General features: G+C 35.8%; 1 protein-coding gene across 1 annotated transcript in view; it reads left to right on the forward strand.

Annotated features, from left to right (window-relative positions):
- The window catches only part of SPAG1 (sperm associated antigen 1), a 45,268-nt gene that overhangs the window by 15,822 nt on the left and 8,347 nt on the right, over window positions 1-21,099 (forward strand). The window contains exons 8-14 of the mRNA XM_075705205.1: window positions 518-648; window positions 1,252-1,358; window positions 3,757-3,919; window positions 10,261-10,689; window positions 11,079-11,178; window positions 14,404-14,556; window positions 18,977-19,152. Of these exons, the coding sequence (XP_075561320.1) occupies window positions 518-648; window positions 1,252-1,358; window positions 3,757-3,919; window positions 10,261-10,689; window positions 11,079-11,178; window positions 14,404-14,556; window positions 18,977-19,152 (1,259 nt within the window). The remainder of the gene's footprint in view (window positions 1-517; window positions 649-1,251; window positions 1,359-3,756; window positions 3,920-10,260; window positions 10,690-11,078; window positions 11,179-14,403; window positions 14,557-18,976; window positions 19,153-21,099) is intronic.

Here is a 21,099-nt window from a genome sequence, read left to right on the forward strand (position 1 = left end):
CAGAGATCATCCTGTTGTTATAGAAGCTAAAGCCCTGCCTACAATACCAGCCACGCAGCCAGACATTGAACTGGACGATTCATTCGCTGCTACCTGAGTCTTTCCCTTTTACAAGCAAGATCAAGGAGAAGCCCACGTGGCCCCCCAGGCTTTTCATCATAGCCTCCAGAGCTCTGTAGTTACTCTTGATACTCTGAAGGTTTTATCTGGCAGTTTCATTCAAGTCTACATGGGTGGCAGCAAGAGGTAATAGTTTTAAGGGACAGATGAGCCATGGCATCTTCTCTGCAACGTATCAGATTGAAGCCCTGGCAAGCAACAGACCTCTGAAGATGGTAAATCTGTTTGGTGGATGGTTGCCACTAGTCTCACAGGAAGAAGTTTCTAACCACTATCATGGTTAGAATATCAGTATTAATATTGTTATAATACTGTTTGCAGCTTCCAATAGTGAAGTGTTTCTACATTCAGGTTTTCTAACTATGAGCCTACCATGGTCAATACTCCCTTTTTTCAGGAGTATATCAGTAATACCCACTGCAGCTGCATATAATAACAAAGCTCAAGCAGAAATCAAACTTCAGGACTGGGATAGCGCGTTGCAGGATTGTGAGAAGGTACTAGATATGGAACCTGGCAACGTAAAAGGTAAAGTAGAACATAAACTTGCCCTTCTATGTATTATTTCATTTCTAGCAAATAAAATGGTACATATCCATTCATGTTGTTAGTTGACTTCACTGAGTTTTAGATCAAGTCCAAGTATAAAGAAGGAAACAGAGTAGCTACCCAAAGAAATTTTAACAGTATTTTTGTGGTCAAGGAAGTTTTATGCAGTTCATCCTGTTGATCTGTAATGCGTATTCTTATGAAATAGCATGGGGCTAATAATACCCACACTGAAGTATTAATTACCTTAAAAGTGACATGAAAACAATGAAAGTTGCTGATCTGATCCTTTCTGAAGGCCAGGGCTTGAATGTAGCTAACTATATTTTCCCTGGAGGAGGGGGAAAATTGGAAAAATATTAAAAGATGCTTCACAATTCATGATTGCTATCCCAAAAGGTGTCATGTACAATTGCATCATTAAAAATGACCGAGAGAACAGTTATTACTAATACACAGTCATTGTGAAGTAAATGCAGAATTTTGGAAACTGTTTTACACTTAATATGTCTAGAAAAAATAGTGTATTGCTATCCACTTTATGCTTTAAATACATAAATAATATACTTTGTTCCTTTGTAGCTCTGATGCGCCGTGCCACTGTACACAATCAGCTGCAGAATTACCAGACAGCTATAGAGGATCTGAACAAAGTATTATGTGTTGAACCAGAAAATGCTATAGCTAAGGTAAAGATAAATGAGACAAATATGACTAGAAAAAGGTTGTATGCAGTTGTAGCATGAAGTGAGTACAGTTTATATTATTTGATTTGAATATGAGTTTTGAGGTCGCACTCGATCTACTGTGCCAATGATGAGTTTCCCAAGACCACACAGGTGCCTGTGGTGGAAATTAGGTGCTTCGGTGTGACTGGATCTTCTGTCTACTACTTAATTGTGAGAACGTGTAGGCACTCAAGTTGTCTCTGTTAATGTAATTTAGGTGCCTAAAATTTTGCTGCTGAATGTGCTTACAGTATTAGTGTCTTAGCTGATCAAAGTTATTTGGAAATTTCTCTCAAAAAGATCCATTGGGATAGGTGTATTTAAGTTTGACACATAGTTCACAAGAAAAATTCAAAATAGATGCCAAGCTTTTAGTGTTATAGTGGTAAAGTTAACCCAAAAGGAGAGGACCTCGGTTCTGTCCTCACTTCATGATTTCTCACCTCTGGGCAAGAATGGAAAACCTTTTATACCTTCTGATGAATCTGGACTGTTCTTAACCAATTTTGGATCTAAGAAAGCCGGATGCTTTCTTTGGAAACTCAAGGTCGGGATGTGGACCTTGTACTACTATTACTTCAGCTATTTAGGAGAGGATTGGTTCATGTCATTTCATTGGTATCTTCTTAGGATCATTTTGTGGGTTAGAACCCAGTCCTTGCATTTGGACTCTTATGTGTCCTGAGAATCCCCAGTACTAGGCAGTTCTGATACTAAACTGCTCTTTGCCTGTTAATTAGGAGTCCATCATACTGCTACCCTCCCAATTCTTTTACATATGACTTCTGGATGCTGTACAATTGCCTCATCACCTGAATTCTGTTCAGCTTTTATTGTTGGCACATTTTGAGCTGCTAGCAGCTTGCTGATTACTACTTCTTTCCATGGTGTTATTTGATCACTGCTATTGTTTGCACCAGTGAGAAAGGTCCAAGCCTGTTATGTCAAATTCACCACATACAGCATTCATCCCTTTTAGGGTGTTTTTGGAGCTAGATTCCTGTCCGGAATGGTTCCCGAGTTTCACACCAGCCAAGAAATTGACCTGCTTGCTTTTTTTCTTTTCCCCTCTGTCTTTCTTTTTAAACACCTGTCTCACTAGATTTGAGTTCTAAAAAAGCTTTTGGGTTTTTTTTTCTGTTTATAAGACCAAACCACTAAATAGCTTGTGAGTCTGTGTCAACAAACTCCACAACAACAGTCTGTGTGAAAAGATTATCAAATAGGCTGTGCTGAGACTTCTTGTAATACCAGACATAAGATACTTACTCATTTTAAGTACACCCTTCCAGAGATCCAAATACATTAGTAGCTTTGCTGAGCAGCGCTTCTGTAGCTGTAAGCAGATGTCTGTACTTTGTTCTTATCTGTGCCAGCTATTATGTCTTGGCTGAGACATCTTAGAGGTGACAGAGTACTTCGTAGGGCATTTTTTTGAGTTGCTCTTTGCTTGGAGGATCCTCAAAACTCTCTTGAGCTAACCATGGATATATGGAACACATGCAGAGTGAATGCTTATGTGCAGAGTCACTAAAATAAAGGTAAATTGCTTGTCAGTAACTGGAATTCTTCAAGGTGCTTTGTCCACATGAATCTTTGCTTGTTCCTGTCCTTGTTTTATCTTTTTTCTTGAGGAAGTGAGTACTGAAATGGCACTTTGTTGTACAGCATTGAATTAAATTCAGAACAGTGCATAATGTTGGGTGTGTCTTACTCTGCTCTGAAAGTGTAAAGTGCAGTTGGAGGGGGTTTTTTTGAGTAATCAAAAAATGTTTATGGAAGGAGAGGCTGTTTGATCATCTAATTTGCAGGTCTTACAAGAGGAGGAAACCTTTTCATTATTCAACAGTGTCCTTCTGCTACACTGCTAAAAAGTTGTTGTCTCTTTTGGTTCTACTTCTGTTAGTTACATTCCTCTGTCAGATATCCATCGGACACCAAATTCTCCATAGCATAAATTTTGATGAACTGATTTTAGGCTTTTTTGGAAATTCTGGAAAGAGACTGTTTTCCACATGTATCTTCTGAGTAGGCCATGCCGGATATCACAATAGTACAATCTACTTTTTTTCCCCTCTAATTAATTTTTTTTTTTTTTGCTTAAGCAGTTCATTCCAGAAAAGCGTGATATCTTTTGAGTTTCTAAGAGACAGAAGTTGAGTCTTAATCCTGGTTTTGATACTGACTCTTGGAAAAGTCACATTTATTTTCTCTGTTTTTATATTGGTAACATTTATCTCGATAGTTCTTCAGGATCTTATGTGGTTTATTTAACAGAATGTATTTTCTGTATATAAATTACAATTTATATACCTATAAAAAAAAGGCTTCTGCTATTGCTGTTTTTTCTCTATTGCAGAAAAATCTGCTAGAGATTGAAAAGAAACTGAAAGGTTTAAAGCCTGTATCTGAGACTCAAGGCAAAGGAAAAAGAATACTTATTCAAGATATAGAGGATTCAGAAGGTGATGAAGAAAGAGGGGAAAATACAGAAGAATGTGAAAGAAGCGGTGGCAATAAAAGTAATGTCATGTCATTTCCTATTTAATTTTAACCTGAGGAAAAAAAATCATTGCCTTTGATATTGCAATGTTTTTTCACACAATTCATCCATATTTGCTTGCAAAGAATTTTGCCTGTTTGAAGACTAAAATTACACTCACTACTTAAAGTAGATCTGAGTGTGAAATCTAGAATCCAGTTTTATTACACATCTTTGGAATTATTTCTAGAAAGGGTACTACAGAGACAAATGGAAAATGTTGCTATAAATCACCTACTTCCCTGTGTCCTGTGTAATTTTATACCTATCCTTTGATGGGGACCCAGTTGGGAATTTCTTCTGATGTTAGAGAACATTTTGTGTTCCTTGGCTCTTTCTCTTGCACAGCTGTCCTGCCTTCCCACCATTACATTTTTCTCCTGCATTTTTCCTCCCTTGATTGGATCAAAGGGTGTAAAAATGATCACGTGGCATGTAATTTAATTTTTTTGTCATTGCTTGTTTTGAAACCTATCCATCTTTTTTTTGGTTTTTAATGTAAGAGATCATCTGTGTGCTCCGAAAGTATATATTGGAGATAAACAACGTGTAATTCTTGTACTATATGTATTTTACAAGCAGCTGAAATGCAGCTTCATGGATTAGTGTGTGACTAACTGCAAGACTGTTGAGATGAAGCTACTGGCATGAGGAAGTGAGGCGGCAGGGGCTATTGAGGCTTGCACTGGCAGGTTGCTTTTAGATTCAGTTGCATGTCTGGGCTCCAACCTGCAACAGAATAACATCCCTCGGTTGATTTCCACCCTTTCTCCTTTCTCTTGGTTCTTTAAGGTAATGTGGCATGACAACTGTGGCTTTTGTGTTTTCTGTGGTCTATGTAGTTGTTTATCTTGAAATTAAATCAGTCTGTGGGTATTCCAACTTAATTGTGAATATTAGACTGTACATGTGTGATTTAATAATGCATTTGCACACAAATGTAAGGAAAATACATTTTTCAAAATCAGTAGGTATCCACTAAGTCTCCTCAGCTAAAACCCTGGAAGAAAGGATAGATCATGTCCCTAGCCTTAAATATTAGTTAATTTGGGGTTGCTTTCCATTTGGAGCATTCAGGTGACTAAGTGCCTTCTAGCTCCATAGGAAGACTCCTATTCTGTTGATGAAAGGTTAGGTTTTTAAACATAGGGGAGATTGTCAACATGTGTTCATGTGATATACATAAATATTTCTGAGACTGAAGAGGCAAGCATCTTCATAGATTACTCTGTTTTTTAAAGTACAACTGGAAACAAATACAAAGTCAGTTCAGTTATTGAATAAATCTGATCTGATATGTTCTGTGAACCTAATAGCAATAAGTAGACTAAGCATCTTACACATCTATACGTCTAGTCATGTAGTCACAGTCAGTCCAGTGGTCCATGTAGTCCAGTCATGTAGTCATATTTTTTTCACATTCTAGTTGGTAAGTGTCATGCATTCCTACTAAACTTATAATTTACAAATCGGAAGAAAAACAACAAAATAATTTTTGTTTTCTTTAGCTCTGAAGAGTTGATTTCTTAGCTTTGAACAAAACAGTCTAAATAAAGAAAAAACCTCGATCTTCTATGTATCTGAAAGCAAAAGTAAATAAAATCCTTTTTGTACAATAGAAACAGAAAATTGCTTATATCCTAGAAACTGTAAAAACTAGTATTCAGGCACTACAAAAACTAAAAATTATGTATGTACTTGACAAAGCGCCTGATATTTTGACATGTTTATAGAACTTATACTATCAACTGATAAATATGGTTTAAAGATAAATAAATGTATTTTAAATAGCCCCTTTTAATTCATAAAAAATAGCTGAATTGTGTGGTATTTACTTGATCTATTACAATAATTTAGAAAATATTGTAGTAAACAGTTCTGAAATTTAGTAAATATCTATTCATAAAAAGGAAAGTGCATTGGAACAAATAAAGTCTAAGTTAGCTTTAAAATAATTATTTCTCAACATGTTATTGCTAAAGTTGACAACACATCTCTCTTTAAAAGATGTCCTTCAAACACATACAAGAAACCTCATAAGAAACAATGCTATGTTTTGCAAGTTGACTGTGGGAAAAGATGTTGCCTAGAGAGTGTTTTCTTTGTGAGTGGTTGGTTTATTACACTTAGAGGTGAAGAGAATATTCTTCTGGATGAGGTCTTTTTCCTGAATCAGGATATATAAGTTTTTTATTTTTGTATGTGTCCTACTGTTTTGTGCACCTTGAGATTGCTGGTTTGGTGCACTGACGCTTATTACTGAAGCATCAGAGCACCTCTTTTGTGTTAAACCCTTCATCTGACTTCTAGTTTTGCTGCCTATGTGGTATTAAATTTACTTGATACCACAGCAGTTGGCTACAGAGAATTATTTTGTGATTTTTTTCCAGTCTGCTTTCTACTTGATAGCACCAAATTAAGGTCTTTGTCATTGAACATGACAGTACTGTGATTTGGAACCATTTTTAGATTGAAGAGCATCTCCTTATATCAGTCCACTATCTTGTGACTTTGTTTTCTTTCACTAGATGGTGCTTTTTTGGTAATGTTGTTAGGAGTTGAAGAGGTATGAAAACTCCCTCTGCATCCTTGATGAATTATGTACTGTGTATCTCAACTGGTCTTGACCGTGTATCATGGTTTCTCTGAAGTAATGTGCTTTCTGCCCTTAAATAAACGGAGTTGCCATCGTAATGACTGATGTACAGCTTTCCAAAATAAATAGGGGTTGATAGCATTCTTTGAATTTCTCTTGTTGATTTTCTAAACATGTTTTATGAAGTGGACATCTTCAAATAAAACTGGATTCTTTGTCTATACATTTTTACTTTTTCTTGAATTATTCCATGTGGAATAATGAAACATTTATTTGCTGTTACAGATAATTCTTCAACATATGTGTTAATGTTTCATGGCTTTTCACAGCGAACAGTGAGTAAGGTCTTAGATTTGCATTTTGAAGTTTCTGATTTGTTGAGAAGCAAAGTGTATTGGGTAGGAGACTATTAGAGCTCTTTCCTACTCAACTGATCAGTTGTACTTGCTGTTGTATTTTCATCATTCCTGGTATTGCTTTCTGCTCTCCTCTATCACTGAGGCTCTGAGATAATTGAGATGTTACCTGTTGGTTAATGCTTACTGGCTGTTCTGTATCCTCACTCACTTGGCCTTTATGCCATATATGATTTCTCACCTATCCATATCTTAATTTATAGTAATCTCTGTGACCAAAATTTTGCTGTAGTAGTTTCTGTACTGTTTCTTTGCCATTGTAGCCTTGAATAATTGACTCTGTCTGTTCTGCTTATGGTTAGAAGCCTTATTGATGACGTCTTGTATGAGGACATTTGGCCACCTTGTTATCCAATATAATAGTTATTCTGTATTCCCTGATCGTGTTTCCAGTGTGCTTGTTCATTTGCTATTTTTAAGTTTTAGAATTGTAAACTCTCTGAAGAAGGAGTTCTCATTTATAATTAATTTGTACAGCATCTAGCACAATGGGGCCCAACCTGCTGTGGCTTTTAGGCTCTATTGCAAGTTAGCAACATGAAAATTTAGATCATGTTAAAAGAAACAGGATTGAAAATTAACTTCAGAATTGCATTTCTAGGGCATATCCTGAAGTTAAGAAAAACCTTCAATTACAGTGTCAGTATAAATGTTGACCAGTAAATCTTTTTTCATTCTTTATGAACAAAGACTGCTCCTAAGCAGTCACAGATCAGTTATTTGAGAATTCTGTTTGTTTTATGTTCTGGCTCAGAACAATCCAGGTACAATCTCAACCAGCTAAACCAAGAACACGTAATACAAGACAGGTATTTGCTGACAAAAGCAAAAAATTATTTAAAATTATTAAGAATTAATCTGTGGAGATTTGGACCATTCCAGTTGCCTAGTAGCTAGTCCAGAGTGCATAAAAGAATTGAAAATGTTTCTTGGCTTCATAATAGGCGAATTCATTGTGAACTCAACAATGTTGCTTTTCATTCTGCCACCACTATGTTTGTGGCAGGCTTCTGGAGGATAAATACTTTGTGTAGCTGGAAATTAATTTTATATGAAAGATTTATATAATTTATATGAAAGATTATGTCATCCATTACAAAAAAATACTTCATATATATATGAGCAACCTGATCTAGTTAAAGCTGTCCCTGCTCACTGCAAGAGGTTGGGCCAGATGACCTCTAAAGGTCCCTTCCAACCCAAAGAACTCTGTGATTCTATGCCTTTTGGAGTATTCAGTAGCTTTTGTTTTATGACAGTCCTTCCATTCTAAGTTCATTATTTTAGTATTGCATGAATTAAAATTCTTTCTAGTTTGTATTTATTGTCATTCTGGTCAAAATCCTATCCATACTTTTCAGTACCTTTCTTTAACTTTTCTTTGGAATTTATTGTGTATGTAGACCTTTTTATTAGTTTGTTTTGAAAAGTTAGTAAGCACTGTTTTTTGGGGTTTTTTTTAAGGCAAAGGCCAGAATGCTGCTTTCATGAATGCATTTTTCTGCAGAGATCAAAACAGCAATATTGTTTATGTTATAAACACTGAAACTGAAAGACAGAATTAGATTTGAGAAATATATGTGTACAATTTTGTAGATGGTGTTTACTCAGTCCAGAAATATTTAGGCAATTAACATAACCTGACAGCTAAACAAGTTAATTATGAGTATTCTTATTTTCAGGAGGACTCAACGTGCTATAAATGTTTCCTGTTTAATCCAGGATTGGTTCTGTGCACTTCATCTTCAGGAAATTTTCTCCTGTATTCAGGAAATGACGTTCGCATTAATGACATTCACATTTGCATCACACATTATCTGCCTTTCTTTCTTTTTCTTTGTCTCTAGCAGTTGGGATGCTCTTCAAGAGTGTTTTGCTGTAGAATGTTTTCTAAGAACTTGTCCTGTCACCTGTTTGTCTGTGCTATTTAAAATTGTTTTTTTCCTTTTTTTTTAGTAGAATATCTTTTTCAGTGTTCTCTGTTTTGGTGGATGTAAAATAAAAGTATTTTAGCATGCATCCTAAGGAAATCATTATTATAGTACTCCTGTCCTCATTCATCTGCCCAGCTAGTCTTCGGTCCTCATCCTCCCCACCAAATAGACTTTAAACCTCTTTGGCATATTTGGCACTGCAGCATTTGATGGATGGATGGATGGATGGAAGTCTCAAATATAAATAATTTACTTTAAGTTTTATAAAAATGTCTGTGTGAGTAGAATAGATTTATCCTATCATTGTTCCCACTGTGGAGTATGAACTTATTATTAAACACAGTATTTCAAAAGAGAGACCACAGCTAGGAAGGATGCAGTTGGAGCTTTTGTCTGTTAGGCTCTAGAGAATCTGTTGTTTTTAAAAATCTTATGCTTTCCCATCCTGTTCAGTTTGATCAGTAACATTTCATGCATTAAAAAAATAATTTCTGTAATTTGTAACAACCTGGAGTTCCTCCATATTTAGTCAACTTCGGAAGTTTAGTTTGAGTCAGTTGGAAGTATCTCTCCTCTATATGAAGGCATGAAAAAATTCTGTTGGACAGATGAGCACATCAAGTTAAGGGAAGGTGAAAACCCAGCATCTGAATAGTACCAAAACACAAGAGTTGCCTTTGCATGACTGGTAATACCAAGAGTCAGGCTTTCTGCTGAAATCTGTATTTGAATACTGTGGTGGTAGTCTGTTAGGAATTCAGGTGAATAAGGCGTTTATATGTGTTAATATCTGATACCCTTATTGTATGATTTTTCCTAATTAAACTAGTAATAGAGTAGTGAAAATTGAACAATCAGAACTCTATAAAAGGCTTTTTGACATTATGTTTAAATGAAACCTTTTCAAGAATGATTTATAAGCTTTTATCCCTCTTATTCTATGTTATATTTGGGGAGAGTTTTGGAGCATGCACCATTACCAATTTGTTAGCTGCTGCGTGTTCTAATTTTTGCAAGCATTTTGTTTTGGTAATGGAATATCAAAGTATCAGTATTGTAGTAGCCAGTATTTAAAGAGTTAATTTCAAGGTGATCTGTGTACCATTCTGACACTACAGACCAGGGGTTTACAATAGGACCAGCAAGGAGAAATGAGGTTTCATAGTAATACCTTCTCAGTAATAATTGCAAGTTATTTTAAGTCGGATTTTTCCTGTGTTCTTGGAAGTGTTTTCTGAGGAGAATAAATCTTGGTAACATTAGGATGTCTGAAGGATTTGGTGCCGTCTTCTTTGGCTGTACACCCCTCTCTTGCCAGGACGATAGTTCCTTCTGATGATGCAAGCTCTAACTCAGCTCATTAACTTCCTTGTAGAAATTGGCGTGCCAGTAAGAGGAGAGGCGGCTACGGAGGAGGCAGAAATGGGGAACGCGCAGAGAAAGTTTCACAGCAAGGGAGGTGGCAGTAAGGCGGAGGACAGAGAGACACAGAAGCAGAAGGAATCCACTGAGAGCGGATTAAAAAAAGGCACGGCGGAGAAAAAAGCACAAAAGCATTTGTCAGACCGTGAAGGTGAAGTTAATGGCTATTTACACAGTGATGAAAAGAGTGAAAGCCCTGAAGCTGAGAAGATCTCCAGATCACATGGAGCAGGGTCTCAGTCGGCTGGTGGTGGCACCTCTACTTCACTTCCTCCTACTGCAGCAAAACTAAAAAGTGAAGGAAACGAGTTATTTAAGAGTGGACAGTTTGGAGAGGCTGTGCTCAAATACTCGGAAGCAATTGAATATGTCATAGGTCTAGGTGAGTGCAATACCTTGTACTTAGATCTAGGATTGTTGAGATTATTTGAAGGAACTGCAAATGAACTAACCTAGCCTATCCCTGGATTTTTGGCAGCAGTTACTGTGCGGTGGATTCTTTGTCATTGTCACTAGAGGATAATTCATGTGATACAAAATACAGGAAGATGAGTGAAAATAATCTTTTAACTTCCTTGGGGCAGAGCTGTTTACTTTTGTTTATGTGTTTGAATAATTACATAATCTAGGTGACATGATAAAGGAAAACTCCTTACAGCCTTGCATTGTCAGCAAACTGCATCACTGCAGTGCAACTTAGAGTATGCGAGTCTTTAATTCTTGAATGTTATTTTAGTAATGGTCTTTGATATCAATTGTAAATTCTTTCAGGAGAACAAAGTCCAGATGATTTAAGTATCTTGTACTCAAACAGAGCAGCATGTTACCTCAAAGAAGGCAACTGCAGTGACTGCATTCAGGATTGTAACAGGTAAATTACAACCTCCCATGCAGAGCAACAACATTCCTGATGATGATTAAACTTTTTAACTGCTATATTGTTATTGCTGTTTGACTTAGAACAATCTTCAATAAAGTCTGTTTCCCTGTCTAAATGACAGATATCTTTGTCAGTTATGTAAACAATCACATGGAACCTAGAGAAGGAGTAACTTTTAACTTACTGTCTTACTATGTGAGGGCAGTTGTTAGGCTTCTTGTGTACACAGAAATGCATAGCAGGTTCAAATTTTTAATATAAAAAGCAGGCTTACTTCAGTGATGCTCTGTAGTAACTTATATGTAAAAGCTTTGTTAAGCCAGCTGCCTATCACAGTGTTGGAAATTGCTTTCAAACATGTGTACGGTGTATATATGTGTGTTCTCTGTGTTTGGTTTGTTGGTTTGTTTTGGTTTTTTTAAATATATATTTGGCATAGTTATAAACAGTAATTACAGCTGTTCAGGAATTGAGCTAAAATCCTTTCTGCTTATTGTGGCTTTTAAGGATACAAGAGTTAGAGAGGATCAGACACCTTCAATAACTTCCAAACACTGCCTTCCTCTAAATTATTACTGTATTTCTAGATGTCGTTTTTTGTATTTTCACAGATAGCGTTAGTAAGACTGAGGCTTAAGGTACAAAAAAGGATCCCAAGACAGTTAGGAATCATATTCATTAATCAGTTGAGTTTTTTACAGCACAACCAAAGTGTTAATAAAACCCCGAAAACTAAACGTAAAATATGCATGTAGCTTTGTATTAACTAAATATTTTACTTAATGTATTTAGTCTGCCTGACAGAAAAGTTTTCTGAAAGTGTCATCTGAAAAAATTGACTTGTTAACAACATTTTGTTAAAACAGATGCAGGACCATAGACAGCTGGCTGATAAAACAAGATGGCATACTTAAACAGCTATCGCGTTTTTCTGTTCAGGAGGTTTGAAGTATGTAAGACTTCAACTGAAATCAGTAATACAAAGGGTTTGGGTTTTGTAGTCTCACCAATTGGAAGCTTCTTTTCTTAGTACTTAATGATAGTGTCCTTAATGTTGTGCATGTTTTCTGGATACACAAGGACACATGATGCTTAGTGAACACAACAGAGGTAGAAATAATTTCGATACTGGGAAGCAGAAGTGCAGTCAGACAAGAATTAGGCAATGTCAGTTAAATCTTCTCTAGGCACCACAACATGAAGGATGATCTACAAATAGGTTATTTGATTTCAAAGTAAATGGTGTAGTGCTTACATTTGTGATATAAAAGTAAGTATTTAACTTTTATTAAGTTTTAGCTATTTAGGGCTTAGAAGTGTATCAAAACCCCTCTGTTGGATCTCTCTTTGTCTCAAGACTCTGATTTGGAGTGCCTTTGATTCTTGTTACGGAGAGTGAAATAGGGCTCCTATGCACTGATGTTACGTTATTTAGTACTGTGGTGTGGTTTGGTCCCTGGCTGTATTATCTTTGCGTTCTACCCTGGAAATGTAGTTTCCTATTCCCACTGATGCTATTCTTCAAGCGGTGTTGTCTTCCCCTGTATGTATTTATGGTTGTTTTTTTCTTCATTCTTGATGTTGGGAACCTGAAATTGCATTAATAATATTCTACGTTACAGAATGTCAAGCATTTTTGCAGAGGTTTTGTAGGGGCTATGATGACATGTGCTCTTGTATTTTTCAAATGCATTCAGCAACATGAAGAGAAATGGAATGTTGGAAATATTTATGAAATGGAAATTGGAAATGCTTATTCTAGAAATTATTGTTTCTCTAGCTTTAGGAGGAGTAACGGTGCAAAGCTAAGTTACAGCAGAGAAGGCCAATAGCCTCCTGGGCTTACAAGCAGGAGCACAGCCAGTGGGTTGAGGGAGGTGGTTGTACCCTTGCACTCAGCACTTGCTAGACAACATCTGTGATAACTGTGTCAGTTTTTGGCTTCCCCGGTACAACAAAGATAGTGATCAACTGGAGTGAGTTCAGTGAAGTGTCACTGAGGTGGTTGTGAACTCTGGAGGACTTACCTGGAGAGGAGAGGCCGAGGGAGCTGGCTTTGTTCAGCTTAGAGAAGAATGGCTTCCAGGGGTCCTAACAGCAGCCTGCCAGTACTTACCAGGAGATTATCCAGAGGATGGATCCTGGCTACTTCTGGCAGCGCGTTGTGGGAGGACAAGAGAAAACAGAAAATTGAACCACACACGATTAGGACTGTATATTAGGAGAAAGCTTTTCCCCATGAACAGTGGGGGGCATTGCAACAGGTTGCCCAGAGATGTGCAGAGATTCCCTTGGAGGTTTTCAGGGCCCAGCTGGATAAAGCCCTCAGCAGCCTTGTCTGGTCTCAGAGCTGACCCTACGTGTAGCAGAAGGTTGGACTAGGGACCTGTCAGCCTGAATCACTTTATGAATCCATGAAATCTAATTGACTAGACTAATCTTAATTTCAGTACTTCAAAGTTTATCTCTTTTTCTCTTTAGCAAGAATCATTGAATTATAAAAGGTCACGGGTTCAATCCCTGCTCACTGCAGGGGGGTTGGGCTAGATGATCTCTCAAGGTCCCTTCCAACCCAAAGCATTCTGTGATTCTATGATTCTATAGGTAGTCTTTAATAAATAAAACTTTTGTGGACTGCTTCTTCATATTGTTGGAAAACCGCATGGTGTTTGGAAGGAGTTCTGATTGCACAGTGTCAGGGGTTGAGCTCAGTGTTGACCAGGCACACAATCAGAAGAGTAAACAGACAAAATACAGGCAAAAACCTAAAAGCCAGAAAAACACATGTATATTTGTGTCCTACTAAATGTACTTTTTGCGTGCATACTTCCATGTAAGAAAGAAGAACTGAAAATCATGTAGGCAAAAGCACCATATACTTGAAATCCCCATAGATCTAGGCATGACTTAAGAAAAATAGTTTTTGCTCTTCAGCAGAACCATTCCATTAATCTTTCTTGGTGATGAAAGTAGTTTTCCAGATGGAGGATAGGGATTTGCGTAAGTTGTAGTAAAAGCACTAATAATTTCATAACTGCATGTCATTTAGGATATTACTATAAACCACTTAGTCCCATTTTCCTTGGTTATGTTACTGTAAGGGCCATCTGCAATCACAAAGTTGTTACGTATAGTTGTATATATCACAGAATAGTTTTATTAATGTTGTTTCAGTTATTCTGTTTCAATCCTGCATTTTTCTTTTGTTTTCTCCAGAGCTCTGGAGCTTCAGCCATTTTCCCTTAAGCCACTTCTACGACGAGCAATGGCAAATGAGTCTGTGGAGCGGTATCGACAGGCATATGTTGATTATAAAACAGTCCTACAAATAGACAGCAGCATCCAAGCAGCAAATGATAGTGCTAATAGGTAACTGCACTTACAAATTTTCTATTCATATCAGTCCAAATAGAAAAATAGAATTCAATTTTGTTTGTTCTACATGCTCCCTCTGTTCTGTATCCCTCAGAGTCAGGGTTGTCACAATGCATGCGTTGTAACTAAAGGACTGACTGTTTCATTTAGTTGTTTTCCCATAGCTTCACAGTTTGCCTCTGCCAGCAGTAGGTCACTTTCTGGTTTAAAAATGTAGTATTTTAAAGGCTTTTTTTTACTGGTCCTTCAACTTGTTTTCTTTCCTAACTTGTGTTTGATACCATGTAAAATAATACTTTAAGGTCCATACCTTTTCTCTGACATTTCTGTTTCCTTCCCATATTAGCACTCTTCTGTGGCAGTTGGAGATTTATGTTAAGTGTGAATCCTTCAGTATGTTGCGGTTGTGTAAACAAGTGAAGTAGCTTGATACAGTGGTTGGCTGCAAAGCTTAGAGGTGTAAAAATATAATTGAATAGTATTTTTAATTTCAGTGTTAATACCTCCAACATTAATTCTTGCTGCCAAGAAACACATCTCAATTTTTATAATTATATTTTAATAGTGTAAAATTACTCTATACACGCTATTGTAATTGTGTTCTCATTAACATATACTAAGTACTTAAGTGCATGGATAATAGGATTTTCCATCCCCTTTTCTTTCTTCTTTTCTTTTAATGCAAAAAAAGCATTTATGAAAGGAGAACAGCTATTAATCACTGAGCAGGAACCCACATGCAATGGAATCTAGTACCTTTTTTTTTCTTTTTAAGGCAAGGCCATGAGCACTTACATTATTACTTCATTAAAAAGTCCATAGTATTTTTAAATTCTGCTTATTTGACCAGAGGTGGCCAAAGGAGATCATGACACTTTATCATCTCATCTTAGAAGTCTTATTTTTGATTATAAATTTTTACTGATCTCCTGTATCTACACTGGTAATAGAGCACTTTGGTAAGATAACAGCTTGTCCTGGTATCTGTGTGATGATTATACTTTTTTTTTTAATCTTCTTGGCTTATTTTTACCTGCAGATACTCTTTTCATATTTCTCCTTGACTTGTAACTTGCTTAGTAATAAGCTCCTTTTTTTCCCCTTAACACTCTTCCTTTTCTCCTCTCTAGGCCTTCCTTATGTTTTTAGCTTCACTGCTCATTACTCTTTCCTCTCTGGCAACCCATCACCTTATTTCAGCTGCTTCTTCCTTCTCTTCCGCTGGTAATTAATTTTTGCTTGCAAATTCTTAGTTTCTAAAGCATAGACCTCCTGCGTAACTGAACTTTTACTGTAATTTATTTTTTAATATTTTATAGCTTATTCATTACATTGAAATTGTTTATCAAAATATTAATTTTCCTTTCCAAAGTAATAGACTTTTTTAAAAATGAATTTTAACAAACAATGATTGTAACTCTGCTGCCTTTTAACTTAAAGGGACAACCCCAAAATGTAATTTAAAGTTTTTTTATATTAGGAATATCAGGTCTTAACAACCTGCTTTTATTGGAGGATTTATTTGGTTTTAAGTTCCTTAAAAAATTGGATGGTGATGCTGTAGGAAGCTGACAGGAAAAACTCATCATCCTACTTGTGTCTGAGGGTGGGTTTGATAAATCGTGTTAAGGCTTGTCTTTCTGTAGTTCCTTAAATAAGCAGGCTTTCAAAAAATCTTAGAATTGAATGGAAGTTCAGTCTGATATTTCTAATAATTCTGACATAAAAGATAAGCAGAATTTTTAATATAAAGCCTTTACCTGCTAATAGAAAGCCTTTACACGATCATTTTGCAATCAAAAGGAAATAATTAAGTATGTAAGTACATATTTTTATGAAAAGTCAAGGAACAGTTATTTAAGTGTTTATCATGTTGATTAGATGGTGTTGAATTGTGTCTTTTATTGGTTATCCTGAGGTGATTTTTAGATAAATTGGAAGGACTGTTTCTTTTAATGGTGTATGCCAAGTCACAGGAAAATGCATTTCAAGCATGCTTTTGATAAGTGGCATTTTCCTATCTTTGTGAACATCCGTGAGTTTCATACTTTGTAGATTTTAATTTCCTCTTGAGTGTTTTATTATTTGCTTTTCACTGTTAGAAATACAGAAGCTCTAATGTGGAGCAATATATTTATGCCTTCCCATTTACTAAAGTGACATTTCATTCCAGTTGTCTCAACTCCTTTAATATCAGTTAGTAAATTGCATTAGATAGTTTGGGAGCTTTTGTTACAAAGTCCCGTATGAGTATTGTACTGTACAAAGAAATTTGTGATGAACTCCAAGATTGTTGGGTCAAGTTAAGGTGGTGGTGGTGGGGAATGAGTATATTTGTCCCAGCTTTTTCACGAGATACCTGTGCTTTTTAAACTAACCATGGCACACAGGTGTGCATTTTTGCAAAAGACTATTCTTAGATTATTTTATTACAAGAAGTCAATTGATCATCAAAGACTGCAGGATTCCTTCTGTTGTTTTTGATGAACTAGATCAGGCTTTTTGTTCAACTTTTTAAACCCATTATGATAAATGGAGAAAAATTAAACAGGAAGTCAGTGGGACCGTGGTTTACTGTACAATTGTTCTGTTACTTTCTATGGGAAATACCTAAACATAATGAATTGACTTTTTAATATGAAGTGTACAGTTTTGTTCTTTAATAAAATAACCTGAGTAAATCTTAGAGCTGTTTAATTTATGATGGTGTGCCACATTTTTCTTAACAATTGAATTCAGACCATCATTAAAACCCCTGAAGTTTTAGTAAAATTAGAGCAAAACAGAATTGGACAAAGCTGCTTTGTTGGTATGTCCTATAAAATACAGCTTAGTAGTGATACAGGTAGAGGAGAGCCCCTGGAAGTGCGTATGCAGCTAACACACAGAAAAAAAATACTCTTCTTGTTCACTTAGAAAACAAATAAAGCAACTAGATAATACTACAAAATGTAATATTCTGTGTATGAAGAAGCTTACTTTCAATTCAAAACTATATGAAATACTATGTTTCATGCAGCATTATATAATACATAAAATCACACATTATCTCTACAAACAGACTTTTTAGTCTATATTGTTCTTTAAAATATTTTAGTAATTTCTGTTTTACAATAAAGAAGATTAGAACAGGTGCTGCTTCTTGTATTGGTTTTTCTATCAGACCTTAATGGGAAGAGAATTTGGTCCTGAGTGCTCTGACTCTTGCCATAGTATTATACTAAGGCACTTTTTTTGTTTTATAGCTTTTATTCAAATATTTAAAAAGAGCAAAACTAAGCAAGAAAACTTAACTGGGTAATTTATGCTCATTCTACGTCATTCTTCATGTCACATTCAAGGGTTTTTTTGGGGGGGGGTATGTATTCATGTATTATGTTTTTTACACCTGTGTTAGATGGAAATGCACCTGATATACAAATTTCAGGTTTATTTGATATAATACCAGTGTGAATTGCTTTAGTACTCAATTCAGAATTTTCCTTTGTTGAAGTAGATACTAGACTTATCAACAGTTGAACTTGACTCTTAAGCTCATTTTGAGATTAGAAGATGTTTATCTCACTGTTTCTCTCATTGTCCTAATTGATTAATATTTGTTTGGGTTTTTTTAAAGAACGCTACAAAAATTGTAATAGAACCATGAAGTCTTGTATGGCTTTACTCATTAGGTTTACCTAGGTCTTTCTACAAAATATATCACAGCAACGGGAAACTCCCACTTGAATGGATTTTGGATTGAACCTCTCATGTATGGAAATAGTTGACCTATATATATATATATATATATATATGTATGTGTTGGTTTAAGAAAGACTAAACAGTTTTAATGTATTTTCTTTGCATTTTTAAATGGGGATAAAGAATGGTTGATTGACGAATTTCTGACTATTCTATAAAATACAACTTAATACCTACTTTGTGACCTGCATCGGTTATTTAGAGAATTGTTGTGTAAGAGGTTTCATTTGACATTGGCAAAATTAAGTACCACACTGTGTCTGAGGATATTATAATTTACACTTGTTACGAATAACACCTATGAGCAGCTGAGAAAAGTAAACAAAATAGATACATCAGGTTTTTTATTCCTGTTTCTTCATTGCATGTGGTAGGCAGCATTTAGAGCTTAGTTGCAAAATCAGTCATTTGTTTCAATATTTACAGATCATGCTGAAGTCAACGTCTTCTAAATGCTAGCATAAATAGTCTAAAAAGGGGAAAAAGTCGTAAATCTTGAATGAGGGCAATACCGTTGACTGCTGTGACATTCGTTTTTTAAATTCATCTTAAGGATAATTGTTAAGTTGTTTCCTGAAAAATTAGAGCATTGCATTAATTAATTAGGGTGCAAGTTATTAAAGCGTGAGTTACATATATGAAAAGTCACGTTGGTGGGGCTTTTCTCTTTCAGAATAACAAAGACTTTAATAGATCTGGATGGTCCCAGTTGGAGGGAGAAACTGCCACCAATTCCAGTTGTCCCAGTTGCTGTCCAGCTACACAGGTGGAATGGAGGAAACTTTACTTCAGAAAATAAGCCAAGAAGTACTACAGATACCAACACAGAAGAACAGTTGCAGATGAATCGTATGTATAGCTAATGCAAATATATATACAAAAAAGAAAATAACTTGAATTGAAAAATGGAATACTATGTAATAATGTCAAAGACACTGCTTTAGGAAATATTCATCAGACATCTTTGTGAAAAGCCAAGTTAGATGATGATTATTTACATGATTGGGTTTAATGTGTTTTATGGAGCCACAGTTATGATAAATTTTTTTAAGCCAAATGATGTAGTTTGCAGCATGTAATTTCTGAAGTTGTATAAAATAAAAGAAAATATAGCAGAAATTCTCATCAGCAGTCCTATCACAAGTATCAGTGGTTTCCCTGACATCATACTACAGTTATAACAGTTTTCCACAAAAAACCCACCACACGAACAAACACTTAACCTCTGTAAGATAATCAGCTGCATAATCTGTAGCTGTCATTTAATTGTTCATTAAATCATTGCTCAGCTCTTCAGAACAGAACGGGTAGGTAGGCTTCTGTGTGGCCAGGAGTTAATGAAATGGGCTGTAGAAAAACACTTCTCTCTCTTTTTTTTTTTTTAAACGATGGATTCTAACTTTGACAGTGGCCATTTAGTAGTCAGCTTTCAAAGATGTCAGTTCTGGACTTGCTTACACATAAGCACTGAGTGCTTAACTGATTTAGGACACTTTCTTCCTCCTGATTTTTTTTCCCTTCATTGCAGTTTCTATTTTTCTCCTCCAGTAAATCAGGTGAAGGAACTGTTCGGATTCAGATCTCATTGACATTAAACATTCTTTTTGCAAAGGCCTTAACTGTATTATTTTTTACTCTTACTTGACTATTAATTGGTTCCCCTTTGAGTTTATTTCGATATAAAGAAAAGTAGTGCTGAAGATAATCTCCCCTTGACTAACAGGAGAAGCTGCAATGCATAACTGGGTTGCTGGCCAAATATGTAGCAATGGTAGGGTTATCTGTCCATAATGCATTACTGCAATAATACATGTCCTCAAATAATCTGCACTCTTGGGCACTACAGATTTAATGACTTTAAAAGGATATTTCAGATACCATTGAATTTATTTGTACCTGATGTAAAACAACAGACAGCTTACAAATACATGTGTTGATGAGACCTGGACATTTTTCTTGAGAATAACACATAGTTCTAGGAACTTGTAATAGTGTGGGGTATTTGAATAGTAGTGCATACTAAACTTCAGTAATGCTACAGAAAATTGTTTTTCATTTAAGAAACGAGGCATGTTGATGTATAATTCAAGCTCAGTTAAATTGATAAAAATTTTACTCTACTTTTTAAACGTCCAGTGACAAGTATTTTCATTACAGTTGTTGTCAGTACATGTCATTACTGATTCATCACTCTTAAGGACTGGGCAGCATTTGGGTTTAACTTTTGGGTTTTGAAGTAGAAAACTGTTATCTTGCACAATCATTGCTGTTAAACATAAATGCTTAGCTTGAAAAGCACTTTTTGTTGTACTGATCGTACTCCAGGCTTTCTCTGTTATTAAAGAGTACAGCTTGTTGGATTTTTATTTCAATGTATAACCAACCTATTTAAACCTTTTAGGTAGTAAATTTGGATCTATATAACCTTGTGTAATTTTGTTAAGAGAGAGAGAATTTGAAGATCATTGTAGTGAAAAGTACATAGATAAGTGGCTCCTGAGAACACTAGTGATCATGTTTAGCCTGTTACACAAGCTAATGAAACAGACCGTCACTTCACCGTCTTCATCAAGCATGCTCTGCGGCATTTTGATGCAAAATACATTTCGATCTGTTTCAAATAGGGTGGGCTTTGGTTAGGCTTTGTTTTTAGAAATATTAAATGAGGACTGTGTAACCATTTTCTTCACTGAGGGCTGACTCTAAGGTTGCGGTTGCTTTCGCAGGCCTATACTAAAGCAGTGGGACCGGACAGTGATAGCTGGTGCCGGAAGCGTGCCAGCAATAATGTTCAGT

This window comes from Pelecanus crispus, chromosome 2 (genome assembly GCF_030463565.1).
Source record: "Pelecanus crispus isolate bPelCri1 chromosome 2, bPelCri1.pri, whole genome shotgun sequence".
Lineage (NCBI taxonomy): Eukaryota > Metazoa > Chordata > Aves > Pelecaniformes > Pelecanidae > Pelecanus > Pelecanus crispus.